Source organism: Oncorhynchus keta, chromosome 30 (genome assembly GCF_023373465.1).
Source record: "Oncorhynchus keta strain PuntledgeMale-10-30-2019 chromosome 30, Oket_V2, whole genome shotgun sequence".
Lineage (NCBI taxonomy): Eukaryota > Metazoa > Chordata > Actinopteri > Salmoniformes > Salmonidae > Oncorhynchus > Oncorhynchus keta.
In genome coordinates, this window is record NC_068450.1 from 41,096,821 (window position 1) to 41,120,318 (window position 23,498).

General features: G+C 42.9%; 1 protein-coding gene across 2 annotated transcripts in view; it reads left to right on the forward strand.

Moving 5' to 3' along the window:
• The window catches only part of LOC118363602 (transmembrane anterior posterior transformation protein 1 homolog), a 38,863-nt gene that overhangs the window by 6,219 nt on the left and 9,146 nt on the right, over nucleotides 1-23,498 (forward strand). For both annotated transcript variants that reach the window (XM_035744641.2, XM_035744643.2), the window contains exons 3-7: nucleotides 9,391-9,509; nucleotides 21,572-21,734; nucleotides 22,902-23,037; nucleotides 23,222-23,319; nucleotides 23,423-23,492. In XM_035744641.2, coding sequence (XP_035600534.1) covers nucleotides 9,391-9,509; nucleotides 21,572-21,734; nucleotides 22,902-23,037; nucleotides 23,222-23,319; nucleotides 23,423-23,492 — 586 coding nt within the window. The remainder of the gene's footprint in view (nucleotides 1-9,390; nucleotides 9,510-21,571; nucleotides 21,735-22,901; nucleotides 23,038-23,221; nucleotides 23,320-23,422; nucleotides 23,493-23,498) is intronic.

Consider the following 23,498-nt stretch of genomic DNA (forward strand, 5'->3'; position numbering starts at 1 on the left):
GCAGTGTTGTGCAGACTCAGGACAACTGAGCTTTATAGAAATACTCAGATTTAAAGAGGAGTCCGTAATTTGCTTTCTAATGATCACCATCTTTTCGTTCATGAATTTCATAAATGTATCACTGCTGAAGTGAAAGCCATCTTCTCTTGGGGAATGCTGCTAGTTAGTTACATTTTGGATTTCTGTAGCGAAACTATTTTTTATATTCTCATTTTCCTCAATTAAGTTGGAAAAATAGGATGATCGAGCAGCAGTGAGAGCTCTTCAATACTGTACGGTACTGTCTTTCCAAGCTAGTTGGAAGACTTCCAGTTCGGTGTAGCACCATTTCTGTTCCAATTTTCTGGAAGCTTGCTTCAGGGCTCAGGTATTTCCTGTTTACCAAGGAGCTAGTTTCTTATGACAAATGTTTTTTGTTTTTAGGGGTGCCGATTGCGTCTAGGGTAGGTGGAGGGTGTCTGGAAGGGCATCTCGGAATCTTTGGGTTGTCCGAGAATTTATAGCACGGCTGTTGATGATCGTTGGTTGGGATCTGAGCAAATGATTTGTTGCGATTGCAAATGTAATACAATGGTGGTCCGATAGTCCAGGATTATGAGGAAAAACATTAAGAGCCACTATTTATTCTACGGGACAAAACTAGGTCCAGAGTATGACTGAGACAGTGAGTCCAGAGACATGTTGGACAAAACCCAGTGAGTCGATGATGGCTCCGAAAGCCTTTTGGAGTGGGTCTGTGGACTTTTCCAAGTGAATATTAAAATCACCAAAAATTAGAATGACTACCAGATCCGATAGGAATTCAGGGAACTCGGTGAGGAACGCTGTATACGGCCCAGGAGGCCTGTAAACAGTAGCTATAAAAAGTTAGTAACGTGCATAGATTTCATGACTAGTAGCTCAAAAGACGAAAACGCAGTCGTTTTTTTGTCAATTGAAACTTGCTATCGTAAATGTTAGCAACACCTCCGCCTTTGCGGGATGCGCGGGGATATGGTCACCAGTGTAACCAGGAGGAGAGGCCTCATTTAACACAGTAAATTCATCAGGCTTAAGCCATGTTTCAGTCATGCCAATCACATCAAGATTATGATCAGTGATTAGTTTATTGACTATAACTGCCTTGGAAGTGAGGGATCTAACATTAAGTAGCCCTATTTTGAGATGTGAGATATCACAATCTCTTTCAATCATGACAGGAATGGAGGAGGTCTTTATTTCAGTGAGATTGGTAAGGCGAACACTGCCATGTTTAGTTTTGCCCAACCTAGATTGAGGCACAGACACAGATCAATGGGGATAGCTGAGCTGACTACACTGACTGTCAGTGGCAGACTCCACTAAGCTGTCAGGCTGGCTATCTCATTGTGTAGCTAGGGGAGTTGTATCACACTACTGCAATAAACAAAGTTCAAATGCAGAGACTCCGAGACCACTGAGTGCTTTTGAAGTGGTAGGTAAGGTGCGAAATATGGAGCACATCTCCCCTGCGCTGTACCCGCACGATGGACTGCGCCCTACACACTGAAGCAAGGCCTATTTGGCAATGAATATAGGCTACAAGGTATATAGGGTAATTCACCTATTACAAAAAGCCTATGTGAATGCAGGCAGATGTCTTAACAAAATAATTCAAACTGAATGCAGAAAGTAATTGCCTAGTTATTCATGCAAAACAAAAGCACTGAATTACAGTTTGGCTTAGAATACTGACACAACTGCGAATGCGAACAAATGAATGTGAACAGAACAGAACTGCAGTAGGGGCTACTATAGGCCTAGAAATAAAATATCAGATCGACAAAGGCATGACACAATCTATATTTAGGCTCGTTACATTAACAGTAAACAAACGCAATAAAGGTGAAAGCAAATAACAAACCAAAACTACTGCCTACTACAGTGAGCTGAAGCCATGCACAGCTGTCTTGCCAAAGAAATAGGCCTATAGGCCAGCATCAAACAGAAAAATCATGCAGCTAAAGAGTTCAGCAACACATTGCGATATGGTACAATACACTTCTGTGGATCAAGTTCAACCCAACCATGTAACCAAGCAATGCCGTCCTACCATAAACACGTTTCCAATACGTGCAGTTCCATTTTTACTACCACGAAAAGCAATATGCTACCAAGGAAGCCTACTTTCTATTTCTATGGTTATCTATTTCTATGATGAAACATACCGATATCCAGCTGTACCCAAGGGTCTAATTTGGGTTCTTACATTGGAATTCTATTGAATTCTGCGTATATACCACAAACATTATTAGTTCAAATGCCAAGGTTATTGAGTGCTTTTGATCAAGAAGTGGCAGGTTGGCACAATCTCCATTGCAAAGAGCAAATTTAACCAGAACCATACACAATACACGTCCTCAAATTAATGACCAACTTCTTGTAGCAGGCGTTATAGAAATTGAAAACAGGTCTCATAAACAATGTCTCAAGCACAAGTGAGTAGCCAGCTAATCTTTGTATTTCAAGTCTAGCCAACCTGGATCTACAGTGCATTCGGAAAGCATTCAGACCCCTTGATTTTTTTTCCCTCCACATGTTATTACGTTAGAGCCTTACTCTAAAATTGATCAAATAGTTATTTTCCTCATCAATCTACACACAATACCCCATAATGACAAATCAAAAATTGGTTTTAATTTGTTGTTGTTGCAAATGTATACCAAATAAACTGATATCACATTTACATAAGTATTGGCAGTGGCAGATTAGCTGGTTAGAGCGTTTAAATGGGCTAATAACACGAATGCTTTTATAGCTAGCTAAGAAGCTAACTAAACTCTGCAGTGGTGGGGCGTAAGGCAGAGTTGAGTGAAGCCCCTTCAACTGTAAACTTGACCTTTCCTTTATAAATCAAATATTACAGGCGGAGGCGTATCACGTTATTCACGTAGCCTTCCACGTTATTCACATAGCCCACCACAGATGAGCAAAGTTTATTTTTATGGAACCCCAAAGGTCTCCTACCTAACCACCCAGTGGCTTTCCATAGTCCCCCTACACACAAACTTTCACGCACTCCGTGGCCTGCTCTGTCCATGGTGCTGGTACAGCGCCGCAGAGATATCGATTTTTGCGTCAACCTGTCACTCGATAATTTTAACATCAGGGGCATAAAACTAAAACTGAAGAGGCACGAGTTTCAACTGAGCCCCATTTTACCCCCTCGTGGAACTGGGCCCGCAAGCAGAGCTGTTTTACGGAAATATAAATATTCTGTGCTTTTTCATTTTGTTCATAGGACAAAATTTGTTCACAGACACAGCTTGGCTCCATTGTAACTGTGAAGCGCCATGGTGCGCTTGCATATGTGGCTCAGCCAGGACTGTTCCTTTTCTAACTGAATGAAAACCTTTTGAACGATGTGATTTAAGTTGGGATATAGATGACAAAAATGCAGAATGGGGTTAAATTATTAGGCCTACTGATTATTTCTCACTATCTACTTGTGAGCTACTCATTAACAGCCCACGAGCTACCGGACATGCAGTTTTCTGCTAAGGTGCAACCTTAGGTAGGTCAATGGAAGGTTACCCCGAGTCAGTCTGCGCTACAACAAAGCCTAATCAGACATGAATGTGCTCATAATGGTTTTAACAGGCAAAGTGAGATAATATACAATGAATTTGCTCATGGTGCACGCAGCTAGATATGGAACAACACCATTGGACCAACACCTTCGGACATGAAACAACGATACAAATGTAACGGCACAACAAAATAGAGAAACTATTTTATTTTGCAGTTGCTTTTTTTCATTTTAAACCCCAGTGGTGCAAACTAGTGCTCTTTTTAAGTGCACTGAAAACAGTGTGCGCAGGAGCAAAGCAAGGTCAAAACCAGTTATCTTTTTTGATATAATTATTTTATCATAATATAAAATGGACATATCTATTTTAATACAGACCTGCTCGAAACAATATTAATAATTGAAAACGACAAATTACCCAATGGATCTTTATAATATTCTGGTAAAAAAAAGTGGGGGTGCAAAAACACATGTTTGCACCCCTATGTTGAAAGTGGTGGTACAGCGGCTTCTGTTTCCTCCGTTGCTCAGGCACCTATATGCGCGCGCGCGCGCACACACACTCGCACACAAACAGACCCAGAGATATAACCAAAGGTCAGTTCAGCAGTGTTTGTTTAGCGTTGCCCTTGATAATGTCCTGGTACATCTGGTGTTTCCAAGAGCAGTGAAAGTAAGTTATTCTATTTTTGTATTGCTGTTCACATAGCATTTACAAATTGGTCATTTGTATTGATCTACAAAGTATAGTGTGTAGACCTACACAATTCAAAAACTACAAGGCTACTTGCCACATCACTTACATGATGTATTGCCTACTGCAACACAATGTTTTTCAGTATGCTGTCATAGCCGTAATACGGCTGATTTAATGTCTCTTTACAACCACTAGATGGTGATGTTGTAACAAATTCCATTGAGAATATAAACAAACATTCCCCTAAACTCATCTGGGAATAATAAACCTCTGCACTAGAGACTGATCCCAGAAAGAGGCAGTCTGACTCACCTATATCTCAGTCTCCTCAAATATTGATACCACCATTGTATGTGCCTTGAGGTACTATTCTGGGACTACTGTTAATATGGATATCAAATGGACCTGAACCATCACATAATTAGCTATTTTTCATTTTCGATTTTGCCCTCTGGCGGGAGTGCTCCCTACAGACATTCACATTGAGACAGTGAACGTCAGTGAAGATCAGTCGTCACCTAGCCAAATCTATGTCCCCATTCTAACCCCCATTGGTTAGCTATATCATTCCAAGTCTTTGGGAAGTGAGGAATATGTGTAAACAGAGCATTGTGACCTTCTGGCTCTAGAAGCTCTGTCTGGAGTAGCTGAAGTTCCCCCAGCCAGGGACAGGCCAAAGAAAGGATGACTTGTGACTCTGTTAGCCAAACCAACTACCACTACCCACTTCCTGGTGTGAAACAGGAAGTGTTTGCAACCCCCTTACTTCTGGTGTTTGTGAGGCTAACGCAGGACACACTGGAGCTTGTGCACTTCCCTCCCTCTCATCATGAGATGATATGGTATTTGCCTTTTGAGAATGTACAGTGGGGTCTGAAATTATTGACACCCTTGGCCTTGATAAAGATGAGCAATAATGGCTGCCTAAAATAAATAATTCAAATACTGAGCTACATTGTATGCAAGAAAAATTGGGTAATGATTTTATACTAATACAATTGCTCAGAGAAAGTAATACAAAACATATTGAATTCGTATAAATAAAGTAGTCAAAAGTTTAGTATTCAGTCCCATATTCCCAGCAAGCAAAGAATACATCAAGTTTATGACTACAAACATGTTGGTTACCTTCCCAGTTTGTTTTGTTGTTGTTTCAGATTATGTTGTTCCCAGTAGAATCAAATAATGTTATTAGTCACATGCACCGAATATGACCGGTGTAGACAGTGAAATGCTTACTTACAAACCCCTAACCAACAATGCAGTTTAAAAATATGAATAAGAAGTAAAAGTAACAAGTAGTTAAAGAGCAGCAGTAAAATAACAATAGAGAGGCTATATACAGTGGGGTACTGGTACAGAGTCAGGGGCACCGGTTAGTCGAGGTAATTGAGGTAATATGTACAGTTGATGAAGTCGGAAGTTTACATACATTTAAACTCAGTTTTTCACAATTCCTGACATTTAATCCTCGTAAAAATGACCCGACTTAGGTCAGTGAGGATCACCACTTTATTTTAAGAATGTGAAATGTCAGAATAATACTAGAGAGAATTATTTATTTTTTTAGAAGTTTACACTCAGTATTTGGTAGCATTGCCTTGAAATTGTTTAACTTGGGTCAAATGCTTCGGGTAGCCTTCCACAAGCTTCTCACAATATGTTGGGTGAATTTTGGCCCATTCCTCCTACAGAGCTGGTGTAACTGAGTCAGGTTTGTAAGGCCTCCTTGCTCGCACACGCTTTTTCAGTTCTGTACACAAATGTTCTACAGGATTGAGGTCAGGGCTTTGTGATGGCCACTCCAATACCTTGACTTTGTTGTCCTTAAGCCATTTTGCCACAACTTTGTAAGTATGCTTGGGGTCATTGTCCATTTGGAAGACTATTTGCGACCAAGCTTTAACTTCCCGACTGATGTCTTGGAGATCAATATATTCACATCATTTTCCTTCCTCATGAAGCCATCTATTTTGTGAAGTGTACCAGTCCCTCCTGCAGCAAAGCACCCCCACAACATGATGCTGCCACCCCCATGCTTCACGGTTGGGATGGTGTTCTTCGGCTTGCAAGCCTCCCCCTTTTTCCTCCGAACATGATGGTCATTATGGCCAAACAGTTCTATTTTTGTTTCATCAGACCAGAGGACATTTCTCCAAAAAGTACGATCTTTGTCCCCATGTGCAGTTGCAAACCGAAGTCTGGCTTTTGTATGGCGGTTTTGGAGCAGTGGCTTCTTCCTTGCTGAGCAGCCTTTCAGATTATGTCGATATAGGACTCGTTTTACAGTGGATCTAGATACATTTGTACCGGTTTCCTCCAGTATCTTCACAAGGTCCTTTGCTGCTGTTCTGGGATTGATTTGCACTTTTCGCACCAAAGTACGTTCATCTCTAGGAGACAGAACGCGTCTCCTTCCTGAATGGTATGACGCCTGCGTGGTCCCATGGTGTTTATACTTGCGTACTATTGTTTGTACAGATGAACGTGGTACCTTCAGGCGTTTGGAAATTGCTCCCAAGGATGAACCAGACTTGTGGAGGTCTACAATTTTTTTTTCTGAGGTCTTGGCTGATTTCTTTAGATTTTCCCATGATGTCAAGCAAAGAGGCACTGAGTTTGAAGGTAGGCCTTGAAATGCATCCACAGGTACACCTCCAATTGACTCATTATGTCAATTAACCTATCAGAAGCTTGTAAAACCATGACATCGTTTTCTGGAATTTTCCAAGCTGTTTAAAGGCACAGTCAACTTTGTGTATGTAAACTTCTGACCCACTGGAATTGTGATACAGTGAATTATAGGTGAAATAATCTGTCTAAACAATTGTTGGAAAAATGACTTATGTCATGCACAAAGTAGATGTCCTAACCAACTTGCCCAAACTATAGTTTGTTAACAAGAAGTTTGTGGAGTGTTTGAAAAATGTTTTAATGACTCCAACATGTGTATGTAAACTTCCGACTTCAACTGTACATCTAAGTAGAGTTATTAAAGTGACTATGAATAGATAATAATAGTTTTTTTGTGGATGGCGAGGAGCTCCCTACCTGCTCCACTACAGCCCCGTTGATGAGAATGGTGGCGTGCTCGGTCCTCCTTTTCCTGTAGTCCCCAATCATCTCTTTTGTCTTGATCACTTTGAGGGAGAGGTTGTCCTGGCACCACACGGCCAGGTCGCTGACCTCCCTATAGACTGTCTCATCGTTGTCGGTAATCAGGCCTACTAGTGATCAGCAAACTAAATTGTAGTGTTGGAGTCGTGCCTGGCCGTGCAGTCATGAGTGAATAGGGAGTACAGGAGGGGACTGAGCATGCACCCCGGAGGGGCCCCTATGTTGAGGATCAGCGTGGCTGTTGTGTTGTTACCTACCCACCTGGGGGCGGCCCGTCAAAGTCCAGGATCCAGTTGCAGAGGGAGATGTTTAGTCCCAGGGTCCTTAGCTTATTGATGACCTTTGAGGGCGCTATGGTGTTGACCGCTGAGCTGTAGTCAATGAATAGCATTCTCACATACGTGTTCCTTTTGTCCAGGTGGGAAAGGGCAGTATGGAGTTGAATAGAGATTGCATCATCTGTGGATCTGTTAGGGCGGTATGCAAATTGGAGTGGGTCTAGGGTTTCATGGATAATGGTGTTGATGTGAGCCATGACCAGCCTTTCAAAGCACTTCATGACTACAGACGTGAATGCTATGGGTCGGTAGTCATTTTGTCAGGTAAATAATGTATTGTGTCATTTGAGTAACTTTTATTGTAAATAAGAATATATTTCTAAACACTTCTACATTAATGTAGAGGCTACTGTACCGTGATTACATATAATCCTAAATGAATTGTGAATAATGATGAGTGAGAAAGTAACAGAAGGTGATACATTTGTTTACATCCCTGTAGTGAGCATTTCACCTTTGCCAAGATTATACATCCACCTGACTGGTGTGGCATATCAAAATGATTAAACCGCATGATCATTACACAGGTGCACCTTGTGCTTGGGACAATAAAAGGCCACTCTAAATGTGCAGTTTTGTAACACAACACAACTGCAGACCACGTGTAACAACGTCAGCCCAGGACCTCCACATCCGGCTTCTTCACCTGCAGGATTGTCACCTGGACAGCTGATGTATGTGGGTTTGCACAACTGAAGAATTTCTGCGCAAACTGTCAGAAACCGTCTCAGAGAAGCTCACCTGCGTGCTCGTCATCCTCACCAGGGTCGGCATCGTAACTTCAGTGGGCAAAATTCTCACCTTCGATGGTCACTGGCACGTTGGAGAAGTGTGCTCTTCACAGATGAATCCTGGTTTAAACTGCACTGGGCAGATGACAGACCCCATATATGGCGATGTGCGGGCAAGCGTTTTGCTGTTAATGCTGTAAACAGAGTGCCCCCTAGTGGCGGTGGGTTTATGGTATGGGCAGGCATGAGCTACACACAAAGAACACAATTACATTTTTATCTAAGTCAATTTGAATGCAAAGATACCCTGACGAGATTCATCCGCCACATCATATTTCAGCATGATATTGAAAATGTCCCAGATCTTCCATGGCCTGCATACTCACCAGACATGTCACCCATTGAGCAGGTGTGGGATGCTCTGGATCGACGTATGACTGTGTGTTCCAGTTCCTGCCAATATCCAGCAACTTCGCACAGCCATTGAAAAAGAATGGGACAACATTCCACAGGCCTATATCAACAGCCTGATCAACTTTATGCGAAGGAGATGTTGTCGCGCTGCAAATGGTGGTCACACCAGATACTGACTGGTTTTCTGATCCACGCCCCTACCTTTTCTTTTAAAGGTATCTGCGACCAACGGATGCATATCTGTATTTCCAGTCATGAGAAATCCCTAGATTAGGGTCTAATTGAATTATTTAAATGGACTGATTTCCTTATTTGAACTGTAACTCAGTAAAATCGTTGAAATTGTTGCGTTTTATATTCTTGCTCAGTGTAGTATATGGCTTGACCTGTCAAAACAAAAACATGCCGTTCTGTAGAGATGGAGAGACACGAACACTTGACGCTCTAAACATACACATTGCCTATGTAGTTACAGACACTGGCTCTATTTGAAGGTGTGATCAAGCAGCCATGTTTCACCTGAGTGTGTTGCGTTCTACCCTACAGCTGATGATCTTTGGCTTCTTCCTGTGTTTGGATGCCTTCCTCTACGTGTTCACGCTGCTTCCCCTCCGGGTGCTGCTGGCCCTGCTACACCTCCTCACCCTGCCCTGCTGCAGCCTCGGGTGAGCCCACACACACACACACACACACACTCACACTCACACTCACACTCACACTCTCTCTCTCTGGGTCACGTTTCACTGGGTGCTCCGTACTGAACGTTGCATATAGAAATGCAGTGAATAGATGGGTATATAGGGCAATATAGATGGGTATATCTCACCTAGCCTTCCCAGAAAATAGACCTAGTTCCCCAAGTGAATTGCACTTGGGGCATAATCCTAACTTTGCTTGTGTCACTCAGACTTTAATGTAAATCACACCCTGATATCAGGTGAGATTTGCATGTAGTGTATCTAGTTAGAATTCGTCCCTTCAGAAGACGGATACATACGTAAGCTAGGTTTATGTATACTTTACAGTAAGTATTGTAATCACTCGGTGTGCCTTCTTGCCTTGCCTTCTTGCCTTCTTTCCCTGCAGGGCAAAAGTATGCCCCTACTGCATTCGGAGCAGGTACGCTAGTCTCACGTCTGCCACAGCTTTATCATTTATATTACATGTAGGTTCTCCATCTTGTTTGTCCTGATATGCAGCTTTGAGCTGTATTCTTCATGCTCCATGCTAAAGCCACTGAGGCATCATTTAGGTGTTCACAAACAGGGCTGTGCTCGCCACGGCAACACGTATACAAAACTGTACGCTTTCCCTGCAAGGGCTCATATTAGAGGTCGACCGATTATAATTTTTCAACGCTGATACCAATACCGATTATTGGAGGACAAAAAAAGCCTATGAACACTTTTATTTTAACTTAATATAATACATATGGGCTTTTGGATGGGTGTTCTTAAGGTGATTCCACAGGTTGGTGGTATTTGTCTTTATCACAAATAAGACACCTTGCTTTCCCTGGTGCCAATTCCATGTAATAGTCTGGTACTGGTACTCTGCTTTTCTCTGCCTTCTGTAAAACACACACACAGCTCTGAAGTGACAATGATACTGAAGAGTATCAAATCAAATCAAATCTAATTTTATTTGTCACATACACATGGTTAGCAGATGTTAATGCGAGTGTAGCGAAATGCTTGTGCTTCTAGTTCCGACAATGCAGTAATAACCAACAAGTAATCTAACTAACAATTCCAAAACGACTGTCTTATACACACAAGTGTAAGGGGATAAAGAATTTGTACATAAAGATATATGAATGAGTGATTGGTACAGAGCGGCATAGGCAAGATGCGAGTATGTAAACAAAGTGGCATAGTTAAAGTGGCTAGTGATACATGTATTACATAAAGATGCAGTAGATGATAGAGTACAGTATATACGTATACATATGAGATGAATAATGTAGGGTATGTAAACATTATATTAGGTAGCATTGTTTAAAGTGGCTCGTGATATATTTTACATCATTTCCCATCAATTCCCATTATTAAAGTGGCTGGAGTTGAGTCAGTGTGTTGGCAGCAGCCACTCAATGTTAGTGGTGGCTGTTTAACAGTCACGCAATACCTAGGATAGGATAAGTAATCCTTCTCACCCCCCTTTAAGATTTAGATGCACTATTGTAAAGTGACTGTTCTACTGGATGTCATAAGGTGAATGCACCAATTTGTAAGTCGCTCTGGATAAGAGCGTCTGCTAAATGACTTAAATGTAATGTAATGTCTAAGGGCCTTGAGATAGAAGCTGTTTTTCAGTCTCTCGGTCCCAGCTTTGATGCACCTGTACCCAGTGATGCGTTGTGCAGACCTCACTACCCTCTGGAGAGCCTTACGGTTGTGGGCGGAGTAGTTGCCATACCAGGCGGTGATACAGCCCGCCAGGATGCTATCGATTGTGCATCTGTAGAAGTTTGTGAGTGCTTTTGGTGACAAGCTGAATTTCTTCAGCCTCCTGAGGTTCTTCACGATGCTGTCTGTGTGGGTGGACCAATTCAGTTTGTCTGTGATGTGTATGCCGAGGAACTTAACTTACTACCCTCTCCACTACTGTCCCATCAATGTGGATTGGGGGGTGTTCCCTCTGCTGTTTCCTGAAGTCCACAATCATCTCTTTAGTTTTGTTGACGTTGAGTGTGAGGTTATTTTCCTGACACCACACTCCGAGGGCCCTCACCTCCTCCCTGTAGGCCGTCTCGTCGTTGTTGGTAATCAAGCCTACCACTGTTGTGTCGTCCGCAAACTTGATGATTGAGTTGGAGGCGTGCGTGGCCACGCAGTCGTGGGTGAACAGTGAGTACAGGAGAGGGCTCAGAACGCACCCTTGTGGGGCCCCAGTGTTGAGGATCAGCGGGGTGGAGATGTTGTTGGGGGTGGCCCGTCAGGAAGTCCAGTACCCAGTTGCACAGTTGCACAGGGCGTGGTCGAGACCCAGGGTCTCGAGCTTGATGACGAGCTTGGAGGGTACTATGGTGTTAAATGCCGAGCTGTAGTCGATGAACAGCATTCTCACATAGGTATTCCTCTTGTCCAGGTGGGTTAGGGCAGTGTGCAGTGTGGTTTGAGATTGCATCGTCTGTGGACCTATTTGGGCGGTAAGCAAATTGGAGTGGGTCTAGGGTGTCAGGTAGGGTGGAGGTGATATGGTCCTTGACTAGTCTCTCAAAGCACTTCATGATGACTTCATGATGATGGAAGTGAGTGCTACTTGGGAACAGAAACAGCTTTCTTGGGAACAGGAACAATGGTGGCCCTCTTGAAGCATGTGGGAACAGCAGACTGGGATAGGGATTGATTGAATATGGCCGTAAACACACCAGCCAGCTGGTCTGCGCATGCTCTGAGGGTGCGGCTGGGGATGCCGTCTGGGCCTGCAGCCTTGCGAGGGTTAACACATTTATATTTAAGTCATTTAGCAGACGCTCTTATCCAGAGCGACTTACAAATTGGTGCATTCACCTTATGACATCCAGTGGAACAGCCACTTTACAATAGTGCATCTAAATCTTTTAAGGGGGGTGAGAAGGATTACTTTATCCTATCCTAGTTATTCCTTAAAGAGGTGGGGTTTCAGGTGTCTCCGGAAGGTGGTGATTGACTCCGCTGTCCTGGCGTCGTGAGGGAGTTTGTTCCACCATTGGGGGCCAGAGCAGCGAACAGTTTTGACTGGGCTGAGCGGGAACTGTACTTCCTCAGTGGTAGGGAGGCGAGCAGGCCAGAGGTGGATGAACGCAGTGCCCTTGTTTGGGTGTAGGGCCTGATCAGAGCCTGGAGGTACTGAGGTGCCATTCCCCTCACAGCTCCGTAGGCAAGCACCATGGTCTTGTAGCGGATGCGAGCTTCAACTGGAAGCCAGTGGAGAGAGCGGAGGAGCGGGGTGACGTGAGAGAACTTGGGAAGGTTGAACACTAGACGGGCTGCGGCGTTCTGGACAACACGTTTAAATGTTTTACTCACCTCGGCTGCAGTGAAGGAGAGGCCACATGTTTTTGTTGCAGGCCATGTCAGTGGCACTGTATTGTCCTCAAAGCGGGCAAAAACATTATTTAGTCTGCCTGGGAGCAAGACATCCTGGTCCGTGACGGGGCTGATTTTCATTTTGTAATCCGTGATTGACTGTAGACCCTGCCACATACCTCTTGTGTCTGAGCCGTTGAATTGAGATTCTACTTTGTCTCTATACTGACGCTTAGCTTGTTTGATTGCCTTGCGGAGGGAATAGCTACACTGTTTGTATTCGGTCATATTTCCGGTCACCTTGCCCTGATTAAAAGCAGTGGTTCGCGCTTTCAGTTTCACACGAATGCTGCCATCAATCCACGGTTTCTGGTTTGGGAATGTTTTAATCGTTGCTATGGGAACGACATCTTCAACGCACGTTCTAATGAACTCGCACACCGAATCAGCGTATTCGTCAATGTTGTTGTCTGACGCAATACGAAACTTATCCCAGTCCACGTGATGGAAGCAGTCTTGGAGTGTGGAATCAGATTGGTCGGACCAGCGTTGAACAGACCTCAGCGTGGGAGCTTCTTGTTTTAGTTTCTGTCTGTAGGCAGGGATCAACAAAATGGAGTCGTGGTCAGCTTTTCCAAAAGGAGGGCGGGGCAGGGCCTTATATGCGTCGCGGAAGTTAGAATAGCAGTGATCCAAGGTTTTGCCAGCCCTGGTTGTGCAATCGATATGCTGATACAATTTAGGGAGTCTTGTTTTCAGATTAGCCTTGTTAAAATCCCCAGCTACAATGAATGCAGCCTCAGGATGTATGGACTCCAGTTGGCAAAGAGTCAAATAAAGTTAGTTCAGAGCCATCGATGTGTCTGCTTGGGGGGGAATATATACGGCTGTGATTATAATCGAAGAGAATTCCCTTGGTAGATAATGCGGTCGACATTTGATTGTGAGGAATTCTAAATCAGGTGAACAGAAGGACTTGAGTTCCTGTATGCCTTTGTGACCACACCACGTCTCATTAGCCATAAGGCATACGCCCCCGCCCCTCTTCTTACCAGAAAGATGTTTGTTTCTGTCGGCGCGATGCGTGGAGAAACCAGCTTGCTGCACCGTCTCCGATAGCGTCTCTCCAGTGAGCCATGTTTCCGTGAAGCAAAGAACGTTAGTCTCTGATGTCCCTCTGGAATGCTACCCTTGCTGTGATTTCATCAACCTTGTTGTCAAGAGACTGGACATTGGCGAGAAGTATACTGGGGAGTGGTGTACGATGAGCCCGTCTCCGGAGTCTGACCAGAAGACCACTATGTTTCCCTCTTTTACGAAGTTGTTTTTTTGGGTCGCCGGCTGGGATACATTCCGTTGTCCTGGGTGAAAGGCAGAACACAGGATCCGCTTTGCGAAAGTCATATTCTTGGTCGTACTGATGGTGAGTTGACGCTGCTCTTATATTCAGTAGATCTTCTCGACTGTATGTAATGAAACCTAAGATGACCCGGTACTAATGTAAGAAATAACACGTAAAAAAACAAAAAACTGCATAGTTTCCTAGGAACGCGAAGCGAGGCGGCCATTTCTGTCGGCGCCGGAAGTCTGCTTAGGAGACAAATACTCTCAACTGTTTGAATAAAAATAGAGTTTAAGTTACCTGTGATGAATGTTGAAAACAAAAACTGTCATTTCTATATGCAGGAAATCCTATTTTAATAATGGACACGGTAAGAATTGACGACCAAAGTGCGAGTCATAATTCCCATGACACCTAGCAAAATCTGAAAAGCGGTTTCTTCATTCATTTTTTTTTTTTAGATTCACTTAAAATAAGGTCTGTGTTTCATGTAGGCTTACACCACCTTGCCAATCCTATAACTGTGTAGATATCCATAGGACAAGGTAATTCTGATCAATATTGGCTAAATATAAGCGAAGATACAAAAAATTGTAGAGTGATTTATGAAAATATGTTGACAAATGTTACCTTATCCTAGTGAGATTTGATAAAGATGAGCAAAAAAGACACTATAAAATATAATACAAATACTGTGCTCTCGGTGTATATCAATAGAATTAACTTTAAAATGTGCCATTTGTGGACACCAAACTGGTCCGAGGACATTGTTTTTTTTGTTTTTTTTACTTGAAAGAGAAATCCACGAAAACCGAAACCATAAATTGCCCATCAAAACGCCAAGGTGGTTTAAGCCTGCACGAAACACAGACCTTATTTGAAGTAGATCAAGACATTCTCTATGGAAGACATGAACGGTAAAATAACAAAGGAACCTCTCAAGTTCAGCCGCAAGTTATTACAGGAATTATAACGCGTCAACTATTTCTCTCTAAACCATATACCTTTGACTATTACGAGCCTGCTGCTGCCTACCACCCCTCAGTCAGACTGCTCTAATAAATATCAAATCATAGACTTAACTATAATAAACACACAGAAATACGAGCCTTAGTTTCCGGATTTTACCTATCACCTCGAAAAACAAAATGTTTATTCCGTTGCGTATTTTATCTAACGGGTGGCATCCATGAGTCTAAATATTCCTGTTACATTGCACAACCTTCAATGTTATGTCATAATTACGTAAAATTCTGGCAAATCAGTTCGCAAAGAGCCAGGCGGCCCAAACTGTTGCATATACCCTGACTCTGCGTGCAATGAACGCAAGAGAAGTGACACAATTTCACCTGGTTAATATTGCCTGCTAACCTGGATTTCTTTTAGCTAAATATGCAGGTTTAAAAAATATTATACTTGTTTATTGATTTTAAGAAAGGCATTGATGTTTATGGTTAAGTACACATTGGAGCAACGACAGTCGTTGATTGTTTTTTATAAAATAAGTTTAATGCTAGCTAGCTACTTACCTTGGCTTACTGCATTCGCGTAACAGGCAGGCTCCTCGTGAGGCAGGTGGTTAGAGCAGTGGACTAGTTAACTGTTAAGTTTGCAAGATTGAATCCCCCGAGCTGACAAGATAAAAATCTGTCGTTCTGCCTCGTTCCTAGGCCGTCATTGAAAATAAGAATGTGTTCTTAACTGACTTGCCTAGTTAAATAAAGATTAAATGAAGGTGTAAAAAAATCGGCAAAATCGGCGCCCAAAAATACAGATTTCCGATTGTTATGAAAACGAAATCGGCCCTAATTAATCGGCCATTCCGATTAATCGGTCGACCTCTAGCTCATATACATAGTGGACATGGTTTCTTCAAGACTGGCCCGCCAAACTGATTTCCCACGGTATATCAAAGCTCCATTCTTGTTGAAATGCTTAACATCAAATTACAACACACCAACAATGTGCAGTTCTCCCTACTACTTTGAGGACTCCTGTCTGACCAATCTCTCTCCAGAGTGTGTACGGTATGCATAATGTCAGAGTATGTAGGCCTAACTGAAGGGAAAGCCGTAGCAGATTTATTTATTTTTTAGTGGAGGCCTGCCTGTTGTAGTGGATGGGCGATAGCTGTGTGCTGCAGATGCCCAGTAAAAGACATCGCAGCAACAGATGGCTTGAGCTCGCTGCGCCTCGAGTTTCAGCACCCTCGCTCTCGCAATCCCCACACGAACACAGAAGCTGTAATCAGGCACTGTGACTGGCTACTAGCTCTACTGAGGTATTTTCTAGGTAAACATATATATATATAATGTTTTTTTACTGATAACTGATGTTTGACCACACCTCAAGATGTGCTATTTTGAATTCCTTAGCTTGAAAACATTTCAATGTACCTTATCCACTCTATACAGAAAATGAGTATGAATTGCAAAGGTCATTTGCCAAGTCCACTCCTATATCTTTGAGTGTCATTTTTCTGTTGGTGTTTTGACCTTACCCTGTCATTTCTTTGGAAGTCGCGTTAGGCCAAAGGTGATGTGTTGTAATATCAATAGTTAAAACGATGTCTTCACTGACAAACAACTGTCGGCGCAGTCAATCTTTCAGATCTGAGATGCCCCAGGAGAGGCTTAGCAAAAACTCCACACCTCCGCTGATAACGCTTATCCCAGTACTTTGTCCTGAAAAACTGTTCCTCTCACACAGCACAGCTCAGCGCTGATTGCTGTGGCCTTTGTGAGAGCCGTTTGATGATGCAGCATGCCCTTTTTGTGTCTGTCTGCATGGCAGCGAAGCATGACTGACCTTTATACACACACACACACACCTCTGTTGTTGGCCTGAGCTGCAGTTAGTCAGCTAGGGGGCTATCAGATCATGGTGATGGCTGGTGCCAGGGGAACAGGGTTACACAGGGCCTGGCATTCACTAACATACACGGGCAGGACAGAGAGTACACTCTCTCTCATCGTGCATTTGACTTTAATAGCCTAAGCAGTGTCATGTTATGGGTCATTCACTGGTCACTCCTCTGCAAAGGTCCACTAGAATGTGCCAAAGTGCTGTGTCTGAGTGCGGCCAGTAGAGGGTGTTAGAGCAACAGCAGTGAGTTCTTCTTTTTTTTTGCCCCAGTATGAATTGGCATATAATATAGCATATGCTTCCTTCTTCCTCTCTTTGAGGTTATCACTGATCTCTAAATGATTAAGTGAAAGAAAGATCTTCCCGGCCCCCAGTATTTATCAAAAATCAACAGTGACCCTAAGTCCATCTTGCCATAACTTTTATGATAATGAAGATTATGACGCTGATGTTGTTTTCTTCCCTTCATACTTCAATGCTCACTGCACACAATTTGGGAAGTAGATGAAGTAGATGAGACACCAGATTAAGCATTCAATTTGCACTTTCTGAATTCAAGCCCCTCTCTCGCACCCCAGCGTCACTGCCACCTTCCCAAAATAACCTTCCGACTGAGCTATTGAGATGTTTGGCACCTCCTCTGCCAATCACCTTGTGAATGGTTATTCTAAGTCTTACCGCAGGCATTGAGAAATCTTAAAATGTGATTTTTATATATATATATATATATATTTCCCTCTCCCTTTTAGGAAGCTTTTTTGGCAACTTCTTCTTTAAGTTCACTAAGGTGAGGGTGTTGATGGATAGTCTTATTTGTGGGGTTTTATGTCGTTATTCAATCTATTGTTGATAGTGGATTCTTGAATATCGTAAAGTCAGCTCCATCCATTCGGGACAGGCTGCTGTACGAATTAAACACGCGCTTGAAAGCGCTATCCAGAAATCCACCGTCTGCAATCGATTTGAAATCTGGCCTTAGTTTGAGTAATACGTAGTGAAGTGGTGGGCATGCAAAGGATTAAGGTACTAGTATGCAGGAGTTATACTGGCTTAGATGTACGGTAGACTAGGCTCTGTGTGTACGACTCTGCTGTGTGTGTCATACATCTGCATGTACACTAGGCTGTGTGTGTGTGCGTGCGTGTGCGTGCGTGCTGTGCGTGTGTGTGTGTGTGTGTGTGTGTGTGTGTGTGTGTGTGTGTGTGTGTGTGTGTGTGTGTGTGTGTGTGTGTGTGTGTGTGTGTGTGTACATGCAGATGTATGACTAGGCTGTGTGTGTGTGCATACATACAAATGTATGACTAGGCTGTGTGCATTTATGATGTGTGTGTGAGTACATTATTCCAGGGGTCAAAAGTTCTAGAACACCTACTCATTCCAGGGTTTTCTTTATTTGTACTATTTTCTTGTTTTGTTCTTGTTTTCTTTATTTGTACTTTATTTGTACTATTTTCTGCATTTCTGCACTTTATTTTAAGAATGTGAAATGTCAGAATAATAGTAGAGTGATTTATTTCAGCTTTTATTTCTTTCATCACATTCCCAGTGGGTCAGAAGTGTACATACACTCAATTAGTATTTGGTAGCATTGCCTTTAAATTGTTTAACTTGGGTCAAACATTTCAGGTAGCCTTCCACAAGCTTCCCACAATAAGTTGGTGAATTTTGGCACATTCCTCCTGACAGAGCTGGTGTAACTGAGTGAGGTTTGTAAAGGCCTCCTTGCTCGCACATGCTTTTTCAGTTCTGCCCACTCATTTTTTTATAGGGTTGAGGTCAAGGGCTTTGTGATGGCCACTCCAATACCTTGACTTTGTCCTTAAGCCATTTTCCTGACTGATGTCTTGAGATGTTGCTTCAATATATCCACATAATTTTCCATCTATTTTGTGAAGTCCACCAGTCCCTCCTGCAGCAAAGCACCCCCACAACATGATGTTGCCACCCCCGTGCTTCACGGTTGGGATGGCTTGCAAGCCTCCCCCTTTTTCCTCCAAACATGATGACATGATGATGGTCATTATGGCCAAACAGTTCTATTTTTGTTTCATCGGATCAGAGGACATTTCTCCCAAATGTACAATCTTTGTCCCCATGTGCAGTTGCAAACCGTAGTCTAGCTTTTTCTATGGCGGTTTTAGAGCAGTGGCTTTTTCCTTGCTGAGTGGCCTTTCAGGTTATGCCGATTATAGGACTCGTTTTAGTGTGGATATAGATACTTTTGTACCTGTTTCCTCTAGAATCTTCGCAAGGTCCTTTGTTGTTCTGACATTGATTTGCACTTTTCGCACCAAAGTACATTTATCTCTAGGAGACGGAACGCATCTCCTTTTTGAGCGGTATGACCGCTGCGTGGTCCCATGGTTTTTATTCTTGCATACTATTGTTTGTACAGATGAACGTGATGCCTTCAGGCATTTGGAAATTGACTTGTTGAGGTCCACAATTTATTTTTCTGAGTTCGTGGTTGATTTCTTTAGATTTTCACATGATGTCAAACAACGAGGTAGGCCTTGAAATACATCCACAGGTACACCTCCAATTGACTCAAATTATGTCAATTAGCCTATCAGAAGCTTCTAAAGCCATGACATAATTTTCTGGAATTTTCCAAGCTGTTTAAAGGCACAGTCAACTTAGTGTATGTAAAACCTCTGACCCACTGGAATTGTGATACAGGGAAATAATGTCTGTAAAAAATTGTTGGAAAAATGACTTGTGTCATGCACAACCGACTTGCCAAAACTATAGTTTAACAAGAAATTTGTGGAGTGGTTGAAAAACAAGTTTTAATGATTCCAACCTAAGTGTATGTAAACTTCCGACTTCAACTGTAGCTGCATGAGGAAGTCATCTGGAATGCATTTCAATTAACAGGTGTGCCTTAAGTTAATTTGTAGAATTTATTTCCTTCTTAATGTGTTTGAGCCAATCAGTTGTGTTGTGACAAGGTAGGGGTGGTATAAAGAAGATGGCCCTATTTGGTAAAAGACCAAGTCCATATTATGGCAAGAACAGCTCAAATAAGCAAAGAGAAACAACAGTCCATCATTACTTTAAGATGAAGGTCAGTAATGGCAGCATGCCCTTTTTGTGTCTGTCTGCATGGCAGCGAAGCATGACTGCCCTTTATACACACACACACACACACACACACACACACACACACACACACCTCTGTTGTTGGCCTGAGCTGCAGTTAGTCAGCGAGGGGGCTATCAGATTCAGTCAAGGTCAGTCAATCTAGAAAATTTCAAGAACTTTGAAAGTTTCTTCAAGCTCAGTCACAAAAACCATCAAGCGCTATGATGAAACTGGCTCTCATGAGGACCGCCACAGGAATGGAAGGAGAGGATAAGAGGATAAGTTCATTCAAGTTACCAACCTCAGAAATTGTAGCCCAAATAAATACTTCAGAGTTCAAGTAACAGACACACCTCAATATTGACTGTTCAGAGGAGACTGCGTGAATCAGGCCTTCATGGTGGTTTCTTTGCAGCAATTCGACAACTAAAGGACACCAATAAGAAGAGAATTGCTTGGGCAAAGAAATACGAGCAATGAACATTAGACCGGTGGAAATGTGTCCTTTGCTCTGGAGTCCAAAATGGAGATATGTAGCTCCATCCGCTGTGTCTTTGTGAGATGCTGTGTGGGTGAACGGATGATATCCGCATGTGTATTTCCCACCGGAAAGCATGGAGGAGGTGGTGTTAGGGTGTGGGGGTGCTCTGCTGGTGACACGGTCTGATTTAATTTATTTTAACCAGCATGGCATCCACAGCATTCTGCAGTGATACGCCATCCCATCTGGTTTACGCTTAGTGGGACGATCATTTGTTTTTCAACAAAACAATCACCCAACACCTCCAGGCTGTGTAAGGGCTATTTGGCCAAGAAGGAGAGCGATGGAGTGCCGCATCAGGTGACCTGGCCTCCACAGACACCCGACCTCAACCCAATTGAGATGGTTTGGGTTGAGTCGTCCCACAGACTTAAGGAAAAGCAGCCAACAAGTGCTGAGCATTTGTGGGCGCGCCTTCACGACTGCTGGTAAAGCATTCCAGGTGAAGCTAGTTGAGAGAATGCCCAGACTGTGCAAAGCTGTCATCAAGGCAAAGGGTGCCTATTTGAAGAATCTCAAATATAACATGTTTTTTGATGTAACACTTTTTTTTGGTTACTACATGATTCCATATGTGTTATTTCATCGTTTCGATGTCTTCATTATTATTCTACAACGTAGAAAATAGTAAAAATAAAGAAAAACCCTTGAATGAGTAGGTGTCCTAAAACGTTTGACCGGTAGTGTACATGCATACAGTACATGCAGATGTATGACATGGCTGTGTGTACATGCAGATGTATGACATGGCTGTGTGTGTGTACATGCAGATGTATGACTTGGCTGTGTGTGTGTACATGCAGATGTATGACTTGGCTGTGTGTGTGTACATGCAGATGTATGTCAAGGTTCTATTTGTAACGTGTGTGTGTGTTCTGCCAGTGGCTCACGCCTGCTGCAGCCTGCCCAGGTGTGTGACATCTTGAAGGGACTGATAATGGTGCTGTGCTACTCCATGATGCACTACGTGGACTACAGCATGATGTACCACCTGATCCGGGGACAGTCCGTCATCAAACTCTACATCATCTACAACATGCTGGAGGTACAATGGGTTGGATTCAGAGCTGTTGTAGGAATGTGATCTAAAGGTTCCCCTCTATATAGCTTCCAATGATCCAGTCGCGTAAGGCCTATGTCAAGGAAAATCTATTGTTGTTGGCTGAAGTATTTGATTAGGGCCTCGGGATACCTTGTTTCATCTGAAATGGTGCAGGTGATATGTTATTAGGGGAAAAACGAGTTGTAGCTGGCGTAAAAAGACGCTTGAGTGGAGTTCCTGCTTTCAGCAGGAATGGATGCTAGGTTGAATTAGCTGTATCCCTGAACCGGATATATCCGGTTGTTGGTAACTCCGCTAAGGGTGTGCCGATATAAAACATACAATTTTGTTTTGTCATAGACTCAATTCACGTAAGTCAAGACTGTTCTCTCTGCTACCGCACGGAAAGCGCTACTGGAGCGCCAAGTCTAGGTCCAAAATGCTCCTTGACAGAATGACTATTTACATTGACCCACTCCCCCTTTGTTTTTACACTGCTGCTACTCACTCTTTATCATCTATGCATAGTCACTTTACCCCTACCTACATGTACAAATTACCTAACCTAAATTGACTAACCTGTACCCCCGCACATTTACTCAGTACCGGTACCCCTTCATATATCCTCGTTATTGTTATTTAATTATGTGTTTATTTTTACTTTTTATTTTTTTATTTAGTAAATTATTTCCTTAACTTGTTTCTTAACTTATTTCTTGAACTGCACTGTTGGTTGAGGGCATGTAAGTAAGCATTTCACCATTATCAGTCCCTTCAAGATGTCCCACAACACCTGTTGCATTCGACACATGTGACATAAAATTTGATTTGAGAAGTGACACACAGCCAAGCGCTGGTAATCTGTCATAGTCTATCCTGCCGCCCCTGGAGCATTGGACTAGTAACCGAAAGGTTGCGAGTTCAAATCCCCGAGCTGACAAGGTACAAATCTGTCGTTCTGCCCCTGAACAGGCAGTTAACCCACTGTTCCCAGGCCGTCATTGAAAATAAGAATTTGTTCTTAACTGACTTGCCTGGTTAAATAAAGGTAAAATTTCACATTTTTTATTTTATTTTAAATATCACCCGTTGTATCACTTATACGAGGTCGCAAGTCACATCATTAACTCATGCTGAACTTGACTTGAACTACTTACCGTCCCGGTTTAGGTAGCTGACAGGCTGTTCTCGTCGTTTGGCCAAGACATCCTTGACGCTCTCTACTGGACGGCCACAGAGCCCAAAGAGAGGAAGAGAGACAGCATAGGGGTCATCCCCCACTTCCTCATGGCTGTATTCTACGTCTGTATCCTTCATGGAGAACTTAGGAAATGCACACAGGTGTCACTTTTTTTAGTTAGTGTTGTTGTTTTTTTGATGATGTGTCAGTAATTTGAGTCCACACACGCTCTCACTCAAACACCCAGCCCTTTACTGCAGTGGATGCTGTTGCCACCATGTTCAGTGTTTTCCTGAGCCTCTGTCTCCAGTCCTGCATGCCATCCTCATCATGGTCCAGGCGTCAACGCTCAACGTGGCTTTCAACTCTCACAATAAGTCCCTGCTCACCATCATGATGTCCAACAACGTGAGTGTACACACACACACACACACACACACACACACACACACGTAATCCTAAAATGTAGAGGACACTCAAATATATTTTCCTGTATTTCCTGCATGTACAGTTTGTGGAGATCAAAGGAAGTGTGTTCAAGAAGTTTGAGAAGAACAACCTCTTTCAGATGTCCAACAGTGGTAAGA